Raw genomic sequence first — 25,804 nt, forward strand, 5'->3', positions numbered from 1 at the left:
TAATATTCAAGTCCCAACCATAAGACTTATGAAAAAGAGAAGGGAAGAAAAAAACAAAGGAAACAATGGTTTCTTTGTAAACAAATTTTTATCCTTACTGAACATGTATAAAGTTTCAATACATTTGTAAAAAAAAAAAACACAATGGATATCCATACACAGGCCGCTAGAACAGAAAAATAGCTTATATACAATATGTTAATGTAACAATACTAAAAAAAAGTAAGGAAATCCAAATCAAAAATAAATTATCTACATGGGGACGAAAGAGGGGAGAAGGGTTTTATAGGGTACAAGGGAAAGGGAGGTTCTACCAAGAAAAACTGTATTTCAACATTGGTAAGAAAGCCAAGGCTCCGATGTCTTATAGAATGTTGGCATTCTATCGATGTCTTATAGAATGTTGGCATTCTATTCTGAAGCATACAGGTTAATTTATCACTGGTCAAAATGCTGTTATCTGAACGCAAATCCTACATTTTGCTGAATGACCAGGATGAATGCAATTTTAGAACCTTATTACACCTCTGTGACTTATAGAAGCTTGATGCTGATTAAAAGGGTTAAACACAAGTCAACAGGAAGTCAAATGTACCTATGAAGGAACTAAGATAGAACTCTGAATGCTTTGAAATTTGATATCAAATGCAGGAAAATGCAGCAGAAAGCATGCTTCAATTTCCATGCATACAAATTCTTAATACAGCTCTGCTTCTTTTTCAAGCATGATCCATTATACCTCAAAGATGTGTACAATGTTTCTAATAGGTGTTACAATGTATAATGTGCTATACACATTTATTTTAATTCCTCCTGAAGAAGCAACCTCACCACCAGCTGTAAAACGCGTTGAGGAATAAAATTGAGTAATAGAATTACAGTCCCACTATTTGACCAGAAACTCATAATGAATCTCAGTGGTCTAGAAAGGTAACACAATGGTAGTGACCTCTTCACATACATGTTTTGGCAATAATTTGTTGGGTTGTAACAATGTTGGGTTATAACTATTTTTTAAACTTTTATTTTAAACTGTTTGTGTAAAGTTTATGATTTTTTGTTAAGGAATGTTTTGAAAGTGCCTATAAGGATCCAAGTGATTAGAAAGATAGAAATGAAAACTTACCAATCTCAACATAACGATTTGGTAAGTCTCTTACTTCACTGGGATGTCGCTCTTTCACAGCACAGATCTGCAAAACAATAAAACATATTATAAAATGATTTAATAAAGACATTATGTAAGACTGTTGGAGTACAGTATTTGGGGAAAAATCATTAATTGTAAAACTTTAGCCTGTGATGAATTAACCATTAACTTGATTAGGATCTTTCCTTTATTTTAAATCACTTGGTTTAAAAGTGCACAAAATGAATCCGTCATCCGATAGGTAGTCACCACTAAGGTGTTTTTTGTTCCTGTTGTGGTGGAATATTTGGTCATACAGTGTCTGTCACAACTGTCTGTTTGTATATTGTCACATTTGTTTGTAAATTTTGAAAATACCAATTTATTAACCCCTAATGCTACCATTGCCTGTTCTTTGACCCCATATAGACACTAAAAATGCCATTTGTTCTATTTGTGTGTTTGCTACCAACATATTTTTAGAATTGGCGGTTTTCTGTCTGCAATGTTTACTGTTTGGTTGGCTACCAGCATACAACTGTTTAGCGTATCATATTCCTATATTTAAACGCCTGGTAGGCATGTCACTATCAAAACACACCACTATTATCCTTATGGTTCACTGGTGTACCATGTAAGCTGCAATTAAAATCTTTAATCTTATTTTATTTACCACACATTGATTATACCCATGATTTGCCAAAGTGCATGCAGTGGGCCACTATCAGAATCTTAGATTTTATTTAATTCTATTTTAATCAATGATATTTATTTCTTAGCAACATTATATATTTATATGTAAATTAAAAAAATGTTCCTATGCCCATTAATAATATTCACTTAAATTTCACAACCACTACCAAAGAGGTATTAAGTGTGTGTAGAATAAAAGAATAAAAATCCCCCAAACTATGGTTAGGTACATTATTGCTCCAGTGTTACAGAATCAGTCTGGCTTTAATTAAGTACTCAATAAGATGTGGATAAAATAACTTTTGCAGACACACCAATGTGTTAAGTTTACATAGAATTATCAAAAATTGACATACTTAAAATAAAAATGACACCGCTGGAAGCACTATTTTTACTCGTTTCTACTATAGCAATGCCATAACCACAATTATTTAACCCGGTCCTTGATGCATCACACATACTGGTAAATCCCTTTGGAAAAAAAAACAATAGGATCCTACTGATAAATGTGGTGTGAGGATTAAATCCTAAATAATTCCAACTCCAAAAATACACATTCCAAGTATAATAGTATACCTCGCACAAAGAAAAAAGCCTTCAATGCTGTAATGCACTGCTTATAACCACAGGGAAACAAGTGTTTGCAAATACCTAGGAGTTACCATTTGTTATCATTCTAGGACAGCTTTTGGCAATGGTTCATGGCACCAAGGAGCAGAAAACCACTGTGGATTTTTTACTGCTAGTCTAAACTTAGAGTGTGTGTGTGATTTTAGAATACTCTTGTTACCCTTGATGCCCTTGGTGACCTCTCTACCTATTTCGGGGTCAATATGAACAAAGTGTGCACATTTGGGCCCTTTAGAGCCATCAATAGCTTTGATTAGTGTAGTGTGTAGTGTGGGATATATGATTATTATGTAGTTTGATTGTTGAGATTATAATATGTTACAGGTCTAATTCTTCCAGGACTGAAACAAGTATGTCACTACCATCAAATAGGTAACCAATATCATTTGTGATCTGTAGCAAAAAGGTTGAAGGTGCTCAGTAATACCTTAAATTAGAATGACATTAACAAGCAAATGACAGGCAAATTTGTGCAGTTACAAAGTTACCTTTACAGATTTGCCCCATCCAATGACCAGGGTCAGATTATCTTTCCAGAACAGGCTGCAGGGGTACATATCCGGACGTAGGCTTGTGTCATCTCTGGGCACATTAGTTATCCTCTGCTTTGTAATTATGTCAAGTATCTTTACTCCCTGAAAACACAATATAATAAAAACATAAGATGAAAATGTACAGCAACAGGTTACAAGGAAGAATCTATGCGTGTGTTATATATTGGCTATGCCATATTTCTATTTAAATCACTTATATGTAAATGCTATGACTGCAGATAAACTAAAGATCTACTAAACATACTTAAAATACCTCTTGGTAAAACTGCAGTGAGCAACAGGCGAAAAGAGCAATAACAATAAAACATCCAGTCATAATATTTCAAAAATAACGGTAAAGCTTTCAGTAGAATGCATTTTCTAAACACAGGATCCAGTAGTAAAAAAGCTATTCACTTCTTTTTACATTTGAATGGGCTTTTTGGCAATAAAAAGGACTGCGCCCATTTTTCAGCATCTAACTACTTGTAAATAGACACTAACTATTGCAAATAATAAAAAAGAAAAACATCTCCCATATTTACACATTGAACAGTCTATAAACAGCTTCTGGGAATAAATTAAAACTTGTAGCAAAAATACACCTAAAATTAGCAAGTTTGCAATTCTGCTTAAATACTTTCCCTTAAAGAGACCTTGTGACTGAACCTGCAATTTAAAATACAAATCTCCAGCTAGAGTACTTACACAAGAATATGCTAGGGTGTATTGGCTTACAATTTCTATGACCACAATGTGCTGTTGTGGGCTTTAAACTGCATTCAATGTCTTTTTTAAAAAAGTAAAACACTTTATGTAACGCTAGAAAATGATAATGTATTTGCACCAATACTTGAAAGTTTTTTTTCCTCTGTCATTGAAGCAATCATAGCTGAATTATTCATGTAGAGGTGATAACGGCTGTATAAATCATTTACTTAGTCATTGCCCATCATGAGGCTTTGTTGCTATTTATTTGATTGAAGTGGAGACAAAGACTACTGACAGTGATCAGAAAGTGATGATCCATTATAACAATATTTATTCTGACTGAACATCACACTCTGTCATGTAAATAACAGCTGGTTCTTACAGCACTTGAAGGAAATACAAATAAATATTATGCAACAACTCAATAACAAGGTTCAGAATGGACCTGCAGAAAATAGATTAGTATAGTATTTGGAATAAAATGAACACAAGTGAACAATGAAGAAAGATGCCCAAGCAACGAAAACCAGACTGTACAGAAAGGCTTATTGTGTAGTTAGATTTGGTCCTTTGGTTACTGGAAATTTTCTATAAGGCAGCGACAAACACAAAAAATGCACAATACCTGTTTTGTGTATTTATTGTTCTTTTCAGTAATCCTGCTTAGCTACAGCATATGTTCTAACAAGACATGTATGAATAAATAAAACTTTCATGTGAAACACAGCAATACCCAAGTGTTTCCTGCAGAAAAATTGACACTAGAAACTTATTTATCAAAGGGTGAACAGAAAACAGCTTATACACAACACTATTTTTCTGTTTGCTCAAGTATGGTAGGTTTGATCACTACTTTAGGGTCACCACTTTGAACGTGCAGCCTGCTATAGGACACAATGGGAATGAGATTGAGGGTTGTATTTAAACCCCAATAAGCAGGCTTGCATTTTTTGATTCCAAATTTCTGGCAGTCAGTGGACACTATGTACATGTATGGGCACTTACCAACTTTTAACAAAGACAATACAGCCGAAAAAGTGCCAAATTATGCCAATCAATATGTTATTTCTGTAAATGGAGTTTCTGATTCCCAATTCAGGGTAAACAGGCTCTAAGAAATGCACCTTTTGGTCTAGCTGCAATAGCATGAGGCTTGCCATGATGCCATATTTAAGGTTCTTTTTGGTTTTAAAGTCTTATTCGCTTTGCATCAGCTAACTTTTTTTTTAAAATGATCAAAAATATGCAAAAGAAAAACAAAAATGTTTGAAATACAAAAATATGCATAAGTGCATGTTATCAATGTACATAACATAAATAAATGCAAGCAGAAACTCTTGTCATATGTGTGTACTGTGATTGTCTCTTTTAGCTGACAAATGTACAACCTATGTAAATAAAATTAGATTTTCTACAAGCAAAAATATTCTAAATTACAAAATATAAAATTCATACCACCAATAAAATATAATACTATAAACGCAAACAAGAAAAGCCTTTAAGATTGGTATGCCTGCCCACATCTTACCATATTATTGGCCCAAGCAATGAAATTCCCTCTCCACTTGATGTTTGTTATATTTCCTTCCCCTTCATGTAGGATAACTGTCTTCCATCGGTTCAGCCAGGTTCTTTCATATAGGATCAACTACAACAAAAAAGAAATATTTATGAATGTGCACCAACATCATTTCTGTGTCTGAAAGTTATACAATTAAATTTCAAATACTATACATTTCATATTTATTCCAAACCAAATAATAGTAAATAAAAGTACTAGTTCAAGGACTATTGCTGCTATTGTGCCTTACCCTGCTCATTACCAAAAAAATGTAAGGAGTCTAAACCTTTCCTTTTAGGTGTATTGCTACTGTTTGGACCTAGAAGAAGGCAGCATATGCCTAAAAAATTGCCATGGAGAATGGAGTTACTGCAGATAAATAGATCACACTACAATACTCCGTTGTAGTGCCTTAAGTTCAGAAATACAGCGTCAATCACCTTAGGCATCAGAATCGAACCTCAGTCACTCAAATCAAAGTCTGTGCTGGCCACTTCCATTGATAGTAAACACTCATACTGACATTTTTCAGCATGAACTATACCTAATAATTTGGGCCAGATTTACTAAAGTTCTACAAGACTAAAGATGATTGACTAACATGGGGGGACCTGTGTAATCCAGCAAACCTGGATTTGATCTGGTCTAGGACTGAAAATATTTGTCAAATAATAGCAAATGTTTTTTAAAAATCCATTCCAGGTTTGTGGGATCATTCTGATAGTCTATCTTCCCCGGTCTTGTAGAGCTTTATTAAATCAGGCCCTTTCTGTTCAAAAATGACACAGGCAGCAATAAAAACACCTTTTTAGTGAAGTGTGGAAAGGTTTGTAAATCTGCCATTTTCAAATTATAGTCTGTGAATTTATTAGAGAAATCTCCTATGTTTTCTGTCTCGTGGACAGCTAACAATTGGCAGGATTAGATAGGAAATCCCACCAATGGGGACACATGCAGCAATATAAATCTGACAGGTTCCATTCATTAGAGAACTATTTTCTTTTTGAAAGAGTGGTGAGGAGATTGAATGTTATAATGATATATTTTCATTGCTATATAGGTCCTTCATTTCAATAATAATGTACTCTTTTTACCCAAGTAAAACAATATAGACAGAAATACATGAAAACGCAAAAAAATGGCATAGCATAATGTGAATGCCTAGGTGTCTTCAGTTTAGTTACATTACATAGCTTTTCATGATTATTGGTTTGCCAACTAAACATGTATACAATATACAACATGAACCACGCACCTGCTGTACATAAGTGAAGGAAAAGCAAACTACTAAAATTTGAAGTTTTGCCACAAGATGGTGCCAGAGTACAGCAAAAGGAATACAAAATGTTAACTTCCGCTAGTAACAATGAACATTTTCTATGCAGCACATAACACTGCCAACCTGCAAGGGTAACATCTTGTAATTTTGTTTCTTTGTCCAACTGTGCTCATCTTGTGGGTGTACTGTAGACAGTACTTACACCCATGGGTGCCTGAGTGAAATCATTACTGTGCAAATGACTTTTGGTCAGATCTTGTGAACTAAGGTTTTTAAAATATTGGTTCCATTTCACAAGGGTCATGGTCAGAGGACATTTAATGCAAATTGCTAAAAGTGTTACTACTCTAGAATTACAAATTGATTGAGAAAAAAAATAAGGGAAGAGAACGGATATTTTACAGACAAAGGAATAAAAATGAGAAATTACATTTTGGCCGTCAAAATACAAAAGTTGTGCATAGAAAAGCCAAAAAAAAAAAAAAAACATTATCTGCAAGGGCTCCAAGCTTTTCATGGCATGCAGAGTTTTCTTTGGAATAAAATAAAAGACCCTTTAGCACCACTTAAAGTCCTGTAAAAGAAATTACATTGATAAGACAAATATTGGTTGTATCCAAAAATCTATTTGAACTACTTTGCATTAATCAAAAAATAATATCACATTTTTTTTAATCTTCTATAACGATTGGCTGTGAGCTAAAAAGTGTCCTTTTCCAACCTCAAACTTTTGAAGATATTTTGTTATTCCTTCCTAACACACTTTCAAAATCATGTTTATTGCCCAGAGAGGTTCATATTAACCATATATTTTTAACCCTTGTATCCATGTCCTTTCTTTACCTCCTTACCTACATTAATATATCTTCTACATAGCAACATTTCACAGAATACATGGATCAATTGACTGCAATTAATATTCAATGGAGTCAAATTAAAAAAAAATATATATATATATATATATTACACTTTAAGTGAGAATATAATTACTGATTTCTTGAACAAGATGTCAGTGCAATAATTCCCTAACTGCATTCCTCTGCACCTGGTGGATTTGGGTATCCCTGCTCAGCTTCGTCTCATCAACACTAGCTGCATTTTCCATTTAAAAAAAAAACAAAAAAAACATACAAACAAAAACAACATACAAACATAAAACAAAAAGTCAGTATTAAAAAACAGAGAAGACATACCGTACTAGCACCAGATTAATACCTGTTCATATCTCAGCCTATGACCCCAGTGTTATAAGAGAACAACGTTACCCACTGAGTCACTATGTAGTTGTAATTGCAGAAACATCCAATAATCCCGGAGTGCAGTCATGTCCTCACTCAACTTCCAATGAAACCTAAAAAACGTCTCTTTCTGCACTCACTGGATGTTACTGTAAAATCAGCTTTGGCTCCCAAGAGAACTTCTGCCAAACTATATCAAATACTTCATAAATGAAAATAGTGCTGCAAATGTTACATTGCAACTTGGACTAGAACTAAATGAGATTTTCTACTTTGTGTTACAACACCATTTTCTAATAGTACTATAATTACCACAAATACCTCTTGTCTGAATACACATATAATTGGAAAGAAGCAAGTTCTTCCTAAAGTGCAAAATTTGCAGATTTCTTTACTCATCTGTTTCTGATATCGCATGCTAACCCTCTACATACCATGAACACTACACACAATACTGATTTGAAGACAGTCATCACAATTTTATCCGTGTCAGAGTTGCTCAGATCCTTATTTTGCTCATTTTCTTGCATCTTGGACATCACCTTTACGACCCAACTGTTTATTTGCTGCTTAATATAGCCTATTGCTTTACAGGTGCTATTGAAAGCAGACAATGTTGTTCGCTACATCGGTCAGTGACTTGAATTTTTGGGCTGATTAGTGTAAGTAATGTCCACCTTCTTTAAAGACAATTAGCAACCATGGTGTTTTGGTTAAAACCTATGGCATTATCAAGTAGAGAAAGTTCTCTGTGCAATCCATTTCAAATTAAATTGAACCTACACTTTGCCCACACAGAGTAAAGCAAGAAGTTGACTTAAGTGCCAACCTACAGCTAGACATGCCCACTTAGTTTGACTGGGTAAAGAAGTCCCACACAGAACTAGGAGTTTACATAGGGCTAGGGACTCTTTCTTTGCCTAGATACCCAATTAGCCAATTACCAAGCACCAGCAATGTCATGTTTGAGAAAGAAGTAAATCAATTGATCTGGAAATTATCCTGGTAGGGATAGCAGCAGCAAGGGAGAACAGATAATGCAAGCATAGTGAGAGGGGGATGCTTTCTTTTGACTATTTGCATTACCATGAGTTTGTTAACCTAAACTTCTGTTTTTTGGTTCCTGGTAGTATGCTACAGTATATATTATAAGAGCTTTGCTGTAACTTTTTTTTTTAAGCAAAAAGTTTTCAGTTATTGCTAGGCAGATCCCGTCTATGTTATGTAGAAAAGGAGAAAAGAAGGTTTCTAGTCTCTTTTGTTCAGTAGGTAAGTATTGTTTCCCTGGAACAGGAAGGATGTTACTAGCAAAAACACCATGGTAAGATTCAGGTATTGATAAAGTAGTGCATGTTTCTTTTAAATGATTGACTGTCTGGGTAGTCAGGCCAGGATCAGGATAAAGACCCCAGGGTCTCTAGCATTACAAACCAAACTAACAAGGGCAGTGTTTATACTTCCTTTAGCTCAGATTGCCTTTAATCACAGATGGATCTGCACATTGTAAACTAATAATGGGACATGTGGGATACACTTAAAAATAAGCTATAAAATACATTCAGGAGGTGACCATTTAAAGGTAAAGGATGCCTTAAATAAATTATGAGGCAGAGTACTTATGGTTGTTATTCAGGTTTACCAACCTGCTTGGACATAGCTTGTTTTATAGGAAATGGTTCATAAGTTGTTAGAATCCATTTAAACATGCTAACCTAATGGATGTTGACTAGACAAAATTATACAGCCTGCTACAAAGTGGTTAATATTTTATTCCTCATCTAATGGGACACATAGATTTTTTTCTTATTGATATTTCAAAACAGCTACATTATCAATTCATTTTCTGCATAGATTTTGGTGCATTTACACAGCAGCAAAAGTTACACAAATGTATTTTTAGTTTATGATTATGCATATTGATGTTGGTCTTTTTGCTTAGAACAGCAAGACAAAGCAGCAAGTTATCCAATAATAACATTAAAAAAAAAACACAAGTCTTACATAACATGGTCTTCCTCTGAATGCGTTTAGTAAATGTCAATTTTTGCAGCTTTTTTTTGTATTGTATATCTGCAGCTGTTCCTGCATTTGCATATGTGCCGATACAATTTTACAAATGACTAGTTCTTTTCTAATATTAACAACTAGTCAGGATCGTCAAATAAACCTGATCATATCAGTTATCAGGTGAAAGCCTTGAAAGTGTGGCAGTTTAGAGATGAAAAAAGTGATCCAGAAAATGTGACAGATTAAATAAATCCATTGAATTCCGATTTTTATATGTCAGTGTTTCAGAAGCAGGTATAATACAATATACAATGTAATTGATGTTCTTTCTATTTAAATCTGTAGTGTGCTAAAAACTTGTAAAACTTACCACATAGCTTAATAACGGCAACCATAATACTTATGATAGGACTAAAGTGTGTAGAGTGAAACTGGAGTTTCATCATCATTGGGCAAAATTGTCAATGAAGAACAGCACAAGATATACCCATAAAAGCATGGTTTCAAAGGTGCAGATGCCCCATTCTGAGGATTATTTTAATGATGGAAACATTCTTCATGGATTTTGGTTCAAAGGCATCACACTGTAGATTTGTCTGCTGTGCATCCATAATGCAAGTCTCTTGTTCCAGGACATGCTAAAGCTGCCACATTAAATTGGGATATGATGACTATTTGAGCATACTGTCATCAGTATGAGAACTAAAGTTCTGTGACATGCCACAATATCTTGCTGGTTACCCTTGGAAGAAGAGTACACTGCTGTCATGGACATAGTCTCCTAGATTGTAACCTTTTTGGGGCAGGGTCTTCTACAACTCCTGTGTCACTGTCTGTATTTATCTGTCATTCGCAAACCCTATTTAATGTACAGCGCTGCGTAATATGTTGGTGCTATATAAATCCTGTTTAATAATAAATAATAAGATTTAATATTAAATAGTCGGCAACAAAACCAGAGTAGGCTGTGGCATTTGAACAATGCTCAGTTGGTATCAATGAGTCCAAAATGTGCCAAGAGATTACACAATCAGCCTGAACCATTGTTACAAAGAGGAATCCTTGCTTTTTATTGTTTATGCCACATTCTGATCCTAGCTTCTGAATGTTGCAGCATAATTTGAGACTCATTACACCAGGCAATATTTTTCCAATCTTTGTTCAATTTTGGTAGGCCTTTGTGAATTATTGCCTCAGATGCCTGTTCTTAGGTTACAGGAGTGGTATATGTGGTCTTCTGTGTCTATAACCCACCTGCTTTAAGGTTTGAAGCATGTGTTCAAAGATGCTTTCAGCATACCTTAGTTGTAAGTGGTTTAGTTACTATTGTCTTTCTATAAGTTTCAACCAGACTTGGGAATATAAATTAAACTTAAAATTTCTGGAAAACCCTAGAGACAGTTGTGTGTAAAAACCCACCTGGTCAGAAAAACTCAAACCAGTCCACATGGCACCATCAAGCATGCCATGTTCAAAGTCACATAAATGACCTAACATCCTCATTCTGATGTTCAGTTTGAACTTCAGTAGGTTGTCTTGACGATGTCCAAATGCTTAAAAGCATTGAGTTAGTGCTGTGTGGTTGGCAGATATTTTCATGAATAAGCAGTTGAACATGTGTAAAGTGGCCAGAGAGTGTGTGTATAAATAATTTACAGGTATGCAAATAAGTCATGGAGTTATTGCCAAGTTAAATAAAATAGGTAAACACTGCTAAATTTGCTGTTTGGATAGTTAGGCTCACAAAAGGACTAAGCAAATGAAACCAGCAACGACCCAGAATGATCTGTAGACTCACAAGCACAACTGGCTAGTATAAGAAGACAAAGGAACCCTATGCTCCTTATGGCAGCCTCTAATAGAGTCTTTAAAGAAAAATAAAATTTGCAATTATTTAAGCCCAATAGGATAAAATGGATAATGGGACTGAGGGATGGAATCTGTTTATCATGAGTTTGCCTGGGTTTATTTGAGTGAATGAATTTGCTGAACACACACACACACATTTGTTTTATTGTTAGGAATTTCCTTGAATCACCCAATGTATATGGTTCTCAAACCAGAGACAATGTATGTATATTGAATATTTTTATCTATTAGGAGGAAACATTTTCAAATGTGAGTTATCTGGTGTCATGTGGTTATGCTGGTGTTGTGACAAAATGCTGAGGATGTTCAAGTGTCCGAATAACCTCCAGTAAATTGACATCACTGTAGCACAGAGGTGTAGACATGGTTAAAAGCATGCTGCTTTATTTCTATGCCTATCCACATCAGAAAATGTTCCTAGCTATCTTTTTGACCCACTAATGCTAGAGGGCCAAGCATACCCAAACGCACACAACTGTTCATAATAATTACAGGAAGAAAATGTATTTTGCTTGTAGCTTTAAACAGGTCAAGCTAAATCAGCCCACTCAGTGGCATGTAATTCCAAAAGCATTTACACACTGACATTTCTAAGTTTACAAAACACAGTGTATTTCTTCTCTGGCATTTTTGCGTCCCTGCGTACCACAAAATGCCTGAATGTCATTATTTTGAAAATAAGTGTTGGCCCCTATTAAATGAAAAGTACTGAGTGGGGGTTTACTTGCCAAACAGATTTGGAAATAACTAGCTTTCTATTCTATCTATGTTTATACAATCTATGTTTTTCTGTAAGTAAAGTGTTTTAAATTGTAAGACACACACACAATCAGCCAGCTTCTTTTAAGCAGCACCTTGATGGTGCCAGGTTGGAACTCCTCTTGCCTTCAAACCTGCCATAATCATTTGTCGCATAGATTCAAAAAGGTGCTGGAAGCATTTTTTTGGAAGTTTGGTCTATATTTATAGACATGATATCACTGAGTTGCTGCGGATTTGTAGGCTGCACACCCATAATGTAAATCTCCTGTTACACCAAATCCAAAATGTGCTCTATTGGTTTGAGATCTGGTGAATGTGGTACATTTGAGTACAGTGAACTTGTTGTGATGTTCAAATAAGTATAAATAAAGTGGTTGGTAAATGTGTGTATATATTTTTAAAAGCAGTATTAAGTCATTGAGAGAGTGGGCAGACACATCACAGAGTGTCATGTACTTAGATGTTCTACTATATTACAAGAGTTTATCGCAGTCTCTGTCCCAGTTACTTGCACTTGTTATCACTGCCACCGAAATAAAAAGTAAGTAGGAAGCCAACATTTTTACATTGTCCCTAGAACAGTTGGAAAAATCTTTAAATGGGGACACTTAGTCCAAGAACAACTGTCTAGCAGGTGAATTTTCCCCACTTTGGAAAATTCACAGAAAAAGTCATTTTAACAATGGTAAACAGATAGCAAAAAACAAAAAGCTATTATTTAGAAATAAATTAATTGCCTAGGCTGAGATGATGTAAAATAAAAATAAAATATGCTGCACAACTCGGTAGCATTAACTTAGTCTCTGACAAGGCTAAATCTTGTTATTTGTAAATACAGACAAGCACGGGATCCAGGATTTAAAATAACCATTTCTTAGCATGCATTTTAGAAAATCTAGGAAAAAAAAGTTTGAGCCGACGCTTTCTTTTGGAAAGAAAAGCAGATGAAAGCATGTTTGGCAGAAGTAGGGATGGAGTACTGTTCTATAGAATAATAATAATTAATACCATTTGATACTTTTATTAAATTTTGGCTCACTTTGTGTTTTGTCTTTTGGCTTCCTAAAAACCCTTGATAACATTCAGCCTGCTAAGAGCAAAAGGTACTGCCATCAGTTAATTAGGTTACACTGCATTGCACAGTGTCATAAATTTAATTATTAAAGCTTGATTACTGGAAGAGACAGAATGGATACTTCCCATTTATAATAATTTTATTCTTGCTGATCCTTTACTATCCAATCACACCCCTGACCTAGGTGTATTGTTTTACCTGACCTAAAACAAAGTAAACCGTTTTATTAAACATAATTACATACTACTTGAAGGGTTATACAGTAAAATAAAAATGAATGAATTTCCAATATAAACACTCTTGTTGTAGCAGGATGAGTGAGACTCCAGAGTAGGGAGATGTACCTGGGAAGTAAAAAAGCTTATGGAAGTCCCAACAAATCCTAACTAAAGCTGAACTGTCACTTTTAGTAAAAATAAGGGAAACTCATTTAAAAACAAGAAGAATGTTTCATTTATTGTCTGAAACTAGAAATCTTTTATTTTTGGGTCTGTTTACACACTAGGTAACCAAAGCAGCAACAGCTGTAAACACATTAGGAGCAGTGTGGCAGTTAAATCGCAGACTTATGTTTAAAATGTTCTATGTTGCATATGGCATGAATATAAACTGCCCTTGGAGAAGGTTAAAGCTGATTTACAGCAAGTGTTTCTATCTTACTATAATGATTAGGTTATCTTTACCTTGCTTGACATTTTAGTTTGCACACATTTCTGTAGATTTATTGAATACATGGGACGGTTCCTATATAGATAATTTAAGACCCTTTGAGACTAACCGTATGTTACATTTCAGGCTATTTATCACTGCTATGTGTATCATTAATTTATCATAGTTATCACAAGTAATGTAATTACCAGCAACAATAAAAAAAATATTCTATCTTCCTTTTAGAATTTTGTTAGGACGTGTTTTTTTAAGTGCATATTCATAAATGACAAGTGGCTATGCAGAAATATCACAATATACAAACAGCTAATGAAAGCTGCTAATTGCACACAATATAATAAAGTGTATATAGGTATATAGAGCAAACATTTTTTAGTGTTGGAAAAAAGCTTACAACTACTAGATTACATACTGTACATTGTGTACTGTGGTGCATTAACCTTTACTGCATCAAAACAGCCTATTTATTTATATGGCGTCCAAAGTACAACAATGAAACAAGAAATGGACATGTACATTTTTTAGCAATGCTTTGTACCACACTGAATGGTGCTTTACCATTTTGAGATTACACTTATAATTAGAACTGTAACACAGTAAGGTACAAAATAGGTATAAATGGGACCTGAAATGTATTTTTTTTTGGCTAGAAATTCTGTTTAAAAATAAATTCACCTAAGTCTGAGATGTATATGGGCACCCATTGCATTCAAGCCACGATGCCATTCTCCTCCCAGTGGAGATGGTAGTCACTGTGGAAAGTGAATGTGGTGGTACAGTTCTAACGTTTCATGCAATGCCCATGCCTTTCATTACTGCCAGACAAATGTTAGCAGAGAAAGTTTTAAGATTAATAAATGAACCACAGTGATAATTTCATTAACTGCAAAGATGGAAATGGGTTTCCTGCATACCAACCTAACTAAGCTCAGAAACATTCATGTCAGCATTTACATACTGTATTTATTATACTTGTTATATTAAGAAAAGTCACACAGCCAGAAAGCTAAATAGGAATGAGAACCTACCTTGTTTCCTCCAGTAACAAACTGCTTACAGTTAGACTTTCCAAACAGAGGGTGAACAGCAACAATCTACAAAGACAACACATATTGGAAAATAAATCTTAAAACATCATAGCTAAAACAGCACAAAAATTTGCTCTTGCTATGTTCTGTGCTACTAAATTACCATTACACAATATCAAATAATTAAAGAGTATTAAAAGTTTTTTTGTTTTGGATAGTGTAGTGACAGTTTAAAATCTATGAGTTTTTTTAAATACCATTAAGACTGAAAGCAGAGGAAATTCCAACAACTTTTTACCAGAACCAGTGTTAATCTTAAATAAAATAAATATTAAAAAAGAAGGTAATGCGTTTTTGTGTTAAGTGAATGCACCAGTACATATATAAAAAGGGTGCAAGCAATATTTTGGCTTTGGGAGGTCTTAAATACATTTTGTGATAGAACTATAGCAGTCAAGATAGACAATGTACCTGATTTATTAAAGTTCTCCAGGTCTGGAGAAAATAAAGTATCATGGGAGAACCAGGATGATCCAGCAAATCTGGAATGGATCTGGTCCGGGATAAAAACATTTGGCAAACAGCAAAATATTTTTTGAAATCCATTTCAGGTTTGCCGATTCATCCAGGTTCCCCCATGATAGTCTATCTTTTCCAGGCTTGGAAGGATTTATTAAACCAGTCCCAATGTCTTTTCTTGCTAGGAGTAAACATCAGTGAAGCTTTTGGCAAATCCCAGCAGTCACCTCCAGTACAATTAAAGGCTACTGGGCAGGTTGTAAATTTTTGACCAAAAGCCTATAGTTTTACCAAGACAAAGAGTATACCTTTAATAAAAATAAAATATAGTGGTATCAAACCAGAAGTAAATCTGTGATACCCACATGTTCCCGTTCCCTCGCAGGGCACTGCCATCTTCTTTTTTTTCTCTTCCTGTAGGCGAACTTCAGCATCAGGTGGACGTAACTCCTGAACTCAGTTCAGCTTTTTACCGGATACCCAGAGTGATCAGACAGGTAGGAGGGATTATTGCAAAAGGACCATCATCTGTCCCTTTCTGCAGTTATGATCTGGCTAATTATGGTTTTTAAAAGTGGAACTTTAGTTCTCTCTTAAAAGAGTGGGGCATTTTTACCAACAAACAACATGCTTGACTAGCCAAAAATGTCTTGCTATCTGGGGCTTTACAGAGATTTAGCCTTTCTTACCGACGACCATTTTCAGGAGAATTAAGAAAAATCTCCAACAGCAACATAGGTAAAAATTATTTTTTTAGTGTGTGAAAATGCTAGAATCCCTTTCACATTTTCTACTGCTGCAGATTTTTCATCAATTTCTGTCTGCTGAAACCACTATTATTGTGACAGTATATGAGGGCAAAAGGTGCCACAAATAGCGGTGTGAATACTTATCATACTTAATAATTCTTAAGCTAGTCTGACTGTTAAAGTTTTGAAAATTTTGTCAAAGTATGACTTTGCATTTGGGTTGAACCCTAAACCTATTTCTTGGCTGTTGTAGATACAAAGTTATTGTAACAGGTGTCTCTTTGGAGCCAGTCACTGTGAAAAATGCATAACTGCATAACTATTCACCAACTCTTAGCAATAGAAAAAGATATCAAGAGAGCGGCAATCATTATTGAGCAAAGCTGTATTTATGGAACAACATTATGTTTTATTGAAACTTTAAGAGCTGGAAATAAAGTAGAAAGAGCAGCACAATAACTAATGATTTTCTGTGATTATATCAGCTTATAGTTTTACGTGCAGGAGTATTTCCATCATTTTCAATCAAAACCTAATGTACTTGAAAGTTATGCTACAAATGATATACAAACTATTGAACAGTGTTTGTGGAATTACATTTAACTGACATCAGCAAAGAACTATGAATTGTCTGGTTTTAAAACCTCCTAATGTTATACTTCCTTGCATAAAAAGGAATATAAATTAAGATATAAAATAGAGTATGCTTCACTGTTCAACTCTATTAGCTGAGGCAGTAGCTGTCATCTAGCAGCATATGGTCCCCTGGTAGACTGAGGATTGCTGCCTAGACATATGCAAATGAAAATCATTTATACAATTACATTTTAACATTTTGAAGGTTGTGATACATGTTCTGAATTGCTGAAAAAATGTTACTACAAGCCTATTTTATTTATCAAATTAAAGTTTAGGTTGCCCTTTTCCTATGAATTTTTTAGGATTCAAATATCAAATATCAAGAGATTTCCCAATCTTTACTGCCCTAACATAAGACATCTACAGCATTAGTAGGTTACCATACAACCATTCTGGGTCCTTGCAGTACAAGCCCAGAATGATAATGCAGAAGATGACATCTAGTACACCTCCTGCGTATATCTTACAGACAGCCACAGCTTTTCTTGGTTGCTTACTATGTGCATTATTACAATGTGTTCACCCAAGTGTAGAACCATGCATGATCCAACCATGGGCAGGCCAACTAACAGGATCACACATTTACACAATACATTTCTATTTAAACACTCTTATTTGTGCTTAAACTAAAATGAGCAGGTGGTCATCAGCAAACTGATCAGGTTTATCCAGTTGTGTCTTTAATTAACACTCACCTTTATTGGACAATCAAAAATTTCATGTAATCCTTCTCTTGAATACAGTCCAAACACTTGCACCTGTAAACAAGAATATAAAATTCACATTCACTGTATATAACTGATAAATATTACTATATTTTACTTTGGCCTACAAGGAAACAAATCTAAATGTGGTTAAATTAGGTGGTTTTACCACCTTTTGGTCAATGGTGCCTAGTTAAATACCAATCTGCTTACCCTGAAACTAAACCTATGCATGCACAGCTCAGAAAAAACTGACTGCTGGGGGGCAATATTAACCACCTTCCTGAATAGCAAAAGTTCAAAGTGAAACTTTAGTTCCACATACACGGTCTACCAAACCTTGGTCATTTGCATTTAAAATCTTAGTACTCCCACTCATCCTTGATCTAAACCTCATTTTTCAAAAACCCATAGTCATTCGTCATTTAAACATAATTTTCCCCCCAAACTTTATTCAGACAAGCTGTGATTAAATTGTTCACTTACACTAAAATATAGTAATATAGGATTAGTGGGTAATAGGCCCAGAAAGGATATATGAGTAATATGAAGTGGTAAGTTATCTATCTGAAAGGTGTTTGTTTCTCCCAAAAGCCAACAAAGAAAGTGGGCTTATAGTTAATCATGTAATTTTATTGATCAGTAGTACTAAAAGTTTTGGCATGTTTTGTGTTTGAGACCCCGTTGTCAGTTTCTTTTACCCTTTTGTGGGTTTTACATTCAGGAGTCTGTCTTGTAAAAGAAGATTCCGGAGCTCTAACAGTCTAATGAGGAGAACAGATCCTTTAGATCCTTCCAGATACAGTCTATGTCTTTCAAGCCATTTAGAAGAAAGCACAAAAAACAGCGTATATTATAGGGCCTGAAGCCAAACTGCCAAGGAAAGGCAGAAACACTAAAACCCGGGACTACACACAAGAATTTTACCCTTGCAGTGCAGCAAAATAATGCATGAGTAACCTTATTTAGACCAGCGTTTAATGGTGAAATGGATCAATATGATGATGTAATCAGTCAGGTATATTGTAGGTTTATTACTGAATGTTCCAAACAAAAATGCAATAAACCAGTGTTCTGAATACTGCTCTGTGATTTAATAAATATATTATTTACCAACAGTAATTTGGCTTAGCATATATAATTTCTAGTCCATTAGACACTTTGGCAAGTGTGTTTCTGCAACACAATATATCCAGGCCTGAAAACGGGCTCATCTCTGACAAGCACATTGCAAAACATCAGTCCTAAAATATGCTTGCGGAATTAAAACTTTATGACAATTTTGATTTTAGTTCATGAGTATAATACCAAAAGAAAACCTTTAGTGTTTAATGACAAATGTGCATTTAGGTAACGGATATCCATGGACAAAACAAATCTAATTTCCCTGCTTTCCAATTTTTTTTTTTTTTTATATATAAGCACTCAATGTATCTGCCACTAAAAATGAATTGGAAAGTAGTACCTTCATTTATTTTTCCGGCAATAACCTGACATTAGGATCTGTTTTTTTCTGGCTGATTATGGCAACGGTCTGAGTAATGTGACTTTTAGTAACTGATTTATTAGAAAAAAAAAGTTCAACATATGAGATTTTTTCTTTTTTTTTTTAAAGAAAACAAACAAGGACATATGTGACATGTTTGCACTGCTGTGAAATGTGGGCAGCATAGAGAAGAAATGTTTAATGTAATGCTTCAACTTCCAGAGCAGATTATCCACATTTACAGGACTAGTCTGCCTGTTCTAAAATACAAAAAAAAAAAAGAGGGAAAAAAGATTCCTTCACATACATTTTATTGTCTAAACCTGGATTTCTCCAGTGATTACTAGAGGTTCCTTGAGCGATGAGCATTTTGTGACTCCCAGGTCAGTTTAACAAATTCCAATTGTCTTTTAGTTACCTGTAAGGGTGGTAGCTTTTCCTATGGCAAGCAGTGTAAGGGGTATTTTTCCTGCTGACCACCACCTTAATGTACTGTGAGAACTGTGAATATAGTAAATTATAGCAAGGGTTCCCTAAAGACATGGAAGTTATTGCAAGGGTTCCCCTATGTTAAAAAAAAAAAAAAAAAAGTAAAATAAACACTGGTCTAGACACTGTGAGAATGCAAATACTGATACTGATTCGCATGCCATGATGCACACCAGGCATGGAAGTATGTACATCCAAAAACATGGCCACACGCAGTAGACATATCCTGTTTATTGGCGTTCAATCCAACTAGTGACCAAACTGATTACTCTGCATTCACATCTTCTGGAGTTAACCTGGCCTACGTCCTGACCAATACCATTGATTTACACTGGTTGTTTCTAAACGTAGTGCAAACGTAGCTCGGCATGAGCTTAGTTAGTTCCCCGCCTCCATAATGTGTGGAAAAAAATAAAGGGAAAACAATTTAGACTGGCACCCAACTTTCAAGGTAGAGGTTTAGGTGACTGTTATGGTGGCCATACATTATTAAAAAAAAAATCCCTCAATATTAGATGTTAGATTTAATAAAAACACCAAATCTAATGATCTATGAAAAATATGTGTTTTTGTATTCAATATATAGGTAGCAGGGAGTGCTGCCTAACTAACCACAGTCACTCTGCAGTTTACACAACACCACAACTATACCAGTTGTCAAAGCAAGGGCCCTTTAACTCTTGTGGTCAAAAAAAACTACACTGCTTCCAGGCGTACAGCATACTGCTGCTTAGACTTGCAGTGCAGTTTGCTTCTCCTGGAGGTGTTTGCATATACTGGTCTTCCATTTTTAATGGCAGTACAAGTCTTCCTCCAGAGATGTAAAAGCAACATGTTTCCAGAAACACTTGCACAAAGTGGTTCCTAAACACTCCCATAAAGTTGAATGGGAGAGGTAGGAAGCTAGGTTAAGCTGGAGGCTGGTAGGTGTTAGAGAGTGCTATGAGCTCTGCTGGTTTATGGGTGCACATTTGTAACCAGGTAACCAATTGATACCAAGGATATATTCATTTATTTATTTTTTATTAACAATCCTCTACCTGCTGTCTAGTGTATGGCTACCTTTAGTCTTCATACATACCTACACCTCAGAAAACCCACACAAAAATAATACTAGCTTTTTAACACTTCTACCTAAAAGGCAAGAGTAAAGAAGTAATATTTCTGAAAGCTTAAGCACAGCATATTTTAGAAGTTTGAAAAATATAATGATAGGTGTTTTGTTAATACATAATTCCCTAAATCTTTTCACAGCATCAGGCTTAATGAAAAACAAAAATCAAAGATTGCACTTTAAAATTGGTCACTTAGAATGTTAAATTAAGGGGAACAAACTATTCTAGATTTAGTAATTTGCCCCAAAATATCCTATCTGAACCTTTTATTTTGTTGTCCACTATTTATACACGTTAGAAAATAATGGTACCTTCTTATAAGTGGAAAATCAATCATAAAATCCCTGATATGTCAGAGCCCCACATTCCCTTGAAGCACTGATAATTGTTAGTTATATAGCACCCATGATAAATGCACTCCAGCTGTAAAGGTAGACACCATTTTTTTGGCATGGGACTGCACATATATCGATTTTACATCTATTTAATGTGGCTGTCGCAAGATACTTTAATAGGCTGATAAACTACAATTGCTCATCAAAAGTCTTAATAATTCAAGGCAAACACATATAAGTGTTTGCCTGTGTCTTAATGTAAGACAGAGAACCTCAAGTTCACAGAAATCCAATTTTGCAGATTTATAACCAGCAAGGCACAAGTCTACTATTGTACAGATACACAGAGTGCAGTGCAAGGAAAAGCCGGATAATGGCTCAAACCAGCTATAACCTCTTATTCTTGCCTTTCTTTTTTTTCTACAGCTGTTAATCAACTTAATACAAATAACAATATTGACATTCTAGTAATTACTTTTTCCTGGGGCAGATTTGAGGAAAAATATATTTGGATAAAATCGGGAGAATTTCTGAGTAGAGCTTGCAAGGTCTGATAATAACAGGGCCATGGATTCAGGGAAGGCTTTCACTATATTTCACATCATTGGGGTGGTAGGTCAACTCAGTGGTGCTGAAAGCGTAAGTATACATTTCTATGAGTACTGACAGGGTGTAAAAATCTAAGCAGTATTACATTAAAATGTTTGGGTCACAGCTTAAAGGGGCACCACAAAAACCACAAAATGGCTAAATTGAACCTGAACCTGGTCTATTTGTATATGGTTTAACTGTATGTAAATCAGATTATTTTATGTGTCTAGGATGAAATCTGTCATGCCTGATATTTGTGGGATGGACTGTGGGTTTTCTGCAGATGGATGTTTACAAAAATGTTTCTTAATTATATTGTCCAAGTAGTTTATATGTCTGTGAATGGTCTCACTTTATTCACAAGTTGTTGTAGCTCCTGTGAATTTTTTAAAAAATCTTTATCTTTGGCAGTCCAGATAATCAAAATGTAATCAATAAAGTGAAAGTAGGCCAAAAGGTTTTATGGTGTCAAACAGATTTATACATTGGGGGCAAACTGTAAACCTATTACCACTCCCTTCCACTGAAAGTAAAAGGTCCCGCCCAATAGAAATGTATTATGGGTCCTGATATGCTGTGTAATTGGTTCAATTTCTGCATAGGCTGCAAGACAATCATTATGGGTAAAGTTAGTATATGAATATTCTGCTTCCATGGTGGCTAAAATGGTTCCTTGAGGTACAGAGCAGTGGCAGGTACATAAACATAGGTTTATTCAGTGATGATACATTTTTGCTAGTTGTGACTCATTGACCAACTTTTGGGGTGTCCCAAAACTGTTAGCCTGCCTAATACCTGGTGTGGTCTTAATTTACCTTTACTGAAAAATGCAAACCATATGTGGAAAATATAGAGGCTTGAGATATACAACTTTCATGACCTTTATGACTGAGTCTTGGGAGTTGATTTAAGAGAGACCAGTAGTGGACAGCATCCAATAATTGGCAGAATTGGTCCAACGGGGGCAATGTTGGTCATAAAAATGCAGAGCAGACCCAGCAACCACCTTCCCTTGGTTTCTGTCTCCTACAAGCAGTACTAATATGTAATAACATCAGTGTTGCCTGTGACTAGACTTACAGGGGGCAGTGAGGCAAATGGTCACTCTCTTCATAAGTGGCAGGCATTAAAGATAATTTGTCTTTAATTAGGTAAAGGCCTTTATAGTGGTAAAAGGACAATTATTCACAAACAGAATGCAGTAGAACAAGACAAATGAATGTGAGTAAAGCAAGTACTAATTTGCTAAACATTTTTGTTTTAATTTAGATTTTACTAATATATTGCTTTATAATTCTCATCAATATATAAAAATATCAACAAGAGCAGGATCTGGATAAAACCGTTTGTGATTTGTTATGTATTATTGTTGACACAAACATTGTATTGTGACCTAACAATTAGGGTAATTACTTTTTGTTATACATACCATACATACATGTAAAAAAAAAAAAAAAAAAAAATATTATAAATAAAAAAAAAAAAAAAAACCAAGAATGGGATACCTTGCCATCCTCTGCACATATGCCTACATGTTCCCCACTTTCATCCAGGCTGATCTGATTGATTTTCACAGTGCTCTGCAGAAAAAAAAAATACAAAATAATATAGGACTACACAAAACTCTCTTACAAAATAAATACATAAATAAATAAATACAAAGTTAAGGATATTCACAAATTCTTGTGGCAGGAATTTTCCTTAACTAAAAGCAGATTTTTTTATGGATCATTAAGGCACCGACAGACATCAGAAAAAGTTCACACTTTGATAACCTATGACTTAAAGCTGTAGCATTTAAACTGTAACCTAAAGTCCAAAAAGAAGCCAAAAATTAAAAAAATCAGCTGATCACATTTTGTACTTCAAATACCGTATTTTTCGCCGTATAAGACGCTCCGGAATATAAGACACACCCAATTTTAAAGGAGGAAAACCTAGAAAAAAAAAAAGATTCTGAAAGATTATTCCCCTTCTGATCACTCATGTGCCATTCATACCAGTATTCCCCTTCTGATTACTCATGTGCCATTCAAATTCCCTTTCTGATCACTCTGTGCCTTTCAAATTCCCCTTCTGATCACTCTGTGCTTTTTTTCCACTGTACGGCAGTTAGGACAGGGAACAGCAGGGGGCGCTGTGCTGGCTTCATTCACTGCAGCCAGGAGGAGACACGCGCTGCCAGAGAGGAGAAGAGACACACGCTGCATGCAGCCAGCGAGGAGAAGAGACACACGCAGGAGCGGGCGAGTATCTTATTTTAATTATTTTATAACACATTTGTGGTATAGGACGCACCAATTTTTCCCCCAAGTTTTGGGGAAGAAAGTGCGTCTTATACGGCAAAAAATACGGTAAAAGGATGGATAAACCTTGTTTTTATATAGGGAAAAATGAGTTTTCATTATCTTGTTTCCATTTTCTGGTGTCCAGTCCATGCCGGGATAGCACCGGACTGACTTGGCATTGATAACTTGCCACCTGTAAAGGTGTTTTATTTTTTCTCATAGTTCTGGTTTAACTTCTTGACCAGACACACTTCTTTCTCTAACAGCATTGCAAGTACTTTGCAACAGCATTGCAAGCAGATTCCTGTAAAAAGGTGTAGAGCATTTGATTTTTGTTGTAAATCTTAACAAAGTGTTCAAAGTGAAAGCTCGTTCCAGAGCCTTTTCTGTAGGAAAGCCTCTGCACTCTGAAAGTGTAAAGCAGCAACTGAAACCGTACTTTGAAAAACAGGAACTAGAAATTTGGTCATCCATGCTGGGCATTTACTACTGTAAACAGTAAATGCCTGAATGAATATAAACTGATGTTATTTGTTTAGGTTTGTCCTTCTATTATTTAGTTTGCTATTAATTTGCTATAATGGGATACTATTAGAATGATCCAAACGTAGCCTATATTGAATCAACCAAACAGCCAAAATTGAAGAACATAAAACACCACAACATGCCGGACCTTTTTTCAATACCTTTCGACCCTTTACTTTTTCTATCTAAAGCAGGGGTCGGCAAACTTTTTGGACTACTAGGCTTTTTCAGGAGGTCAAATAGGCACACTAGGCCAGAAGAAACAAGGTGTCCAAGGAAAGGTTTTTCCCAACCGTGACTGCAATCGAGCAGCCTCAGTCTTCCGCAGTGTAGTCTCTGTACGTGTGCGCGTGCTTGGCATCAAAATGCCCCTTGAGATTCGATCGCTTGAAAGTGCTGTTGGTGTCGTTGCACACTAAATACAGGGCTTTGTTGCCGCCTTGAATGAAGAATAATTCGTCAGTCCATTTGGGGTTGAAGACACGACGTTCAAGGTCAACCTTCCGGAGACTGGTAGCTGCGTATACTGTGCTGGAACTCGCAATAACATGACAATTCAATTATCCCGGATCCAACAATAAATAACTAGGGGGGTGTTAGGCCAGACTGGAAAACTGGCTAGGCCGTATCTGGCCTAAAGGCCGGAGTTTGCCTACCTCTGATCTAAAGTATAATTTTTTTTTTCTAACAGGTCATTTTTTTAAAAAAAAATAATTCCTAAACACTGTGGACATATCCTCATATTGCTCAAAACAATTCTGCTAAAATGTACAGCAAACAGGAATATACTGCTGCTAAAGTGTAAGGTTAGGCTGTGTATTGCCTATGTTTAGCTTTGGATAGAGTGTGCAATGACTAGAGCTTCAGTAAGGTTTTTAGGTTCTATTCACAGAGTGTTGGGGTCATACACAATATGTACATTGTGCTCAGTGGTGCAATTTATTGTGAATGACTTCTCACAGTTCATAATCAATGTATCTATAGAGGAGTTCACCGCAACAAGCAATAACGTACTACTGTATTGCAATGCATTGCTCTTCACAATAACAGACATTTTTAGAATAAATAAATTGAATGCCCAATGCAACACAAGCTAAAGCATGATGTAACGCAAATTATTTTATTACCTACCTGGCTAGTGTGAAAAGCCAGTAGTTGCTGATCTGTTTTCTATGCTGAC

The 25,804-nt window shown here is 35.3% G+C and overlaps 1 protein-coding gene across 2 annotated transcripts in view; it reads right to left on the minus strand.

Moving 5' to 3' along the window:
- Nucleotides 1-25,804, minus strand: part of VPS41 (VPS41 subunit of HOPS complex) — a 111,512-nt gene that overhangs the window by 43,599 nt on the left and 42,109 nt on the right. For both annotated transcript variants that reach the window (XM_072412220.1, XM_072412221.1), the window contains exons 4-9: nt 23,317-23,391; nt 17,787-17,849; nt 15,185-15,250; nt 5,225-5,344; nt 2,941-3,087; nt 1,127-1,193 (exon numbers count right to left, since the gene is read on the minus strand). In XM_072412220.1, coding sequence (XP_072268321.1) covers nt 1,127-1,193; nt 2,941-3,087; nt 5,225-5,344; nt 15,185-15,250; nt 17,787-17,849; nt 23,317-23,391 — 538 coding nt within the window. The remainder of the gene's footprint in view (nt 1-1,126; nt 1,194-2,940; nt 3,088-5,224; nt 5,345-15,184; nt 15,251-17,786; nt 17,850-23,316; nt 23,392-25,804) is intronic.

This window comes from Pyxicephalus adspersus, chromosome 5 (genome assembly GCF_032062135.1).
Source record: "Pyxicephalus adspersus chromosome 5, UCB_Pads_2.0, whole genome shotgun sequence".
In the NCBI taxonomy this organism is placed as follows: Eukaryota; Metazoa; Chordata; class Amphibia; order Anura; family Pyxicephalidae; genus Pyxicephalus; species Pyxicephalus adspersus.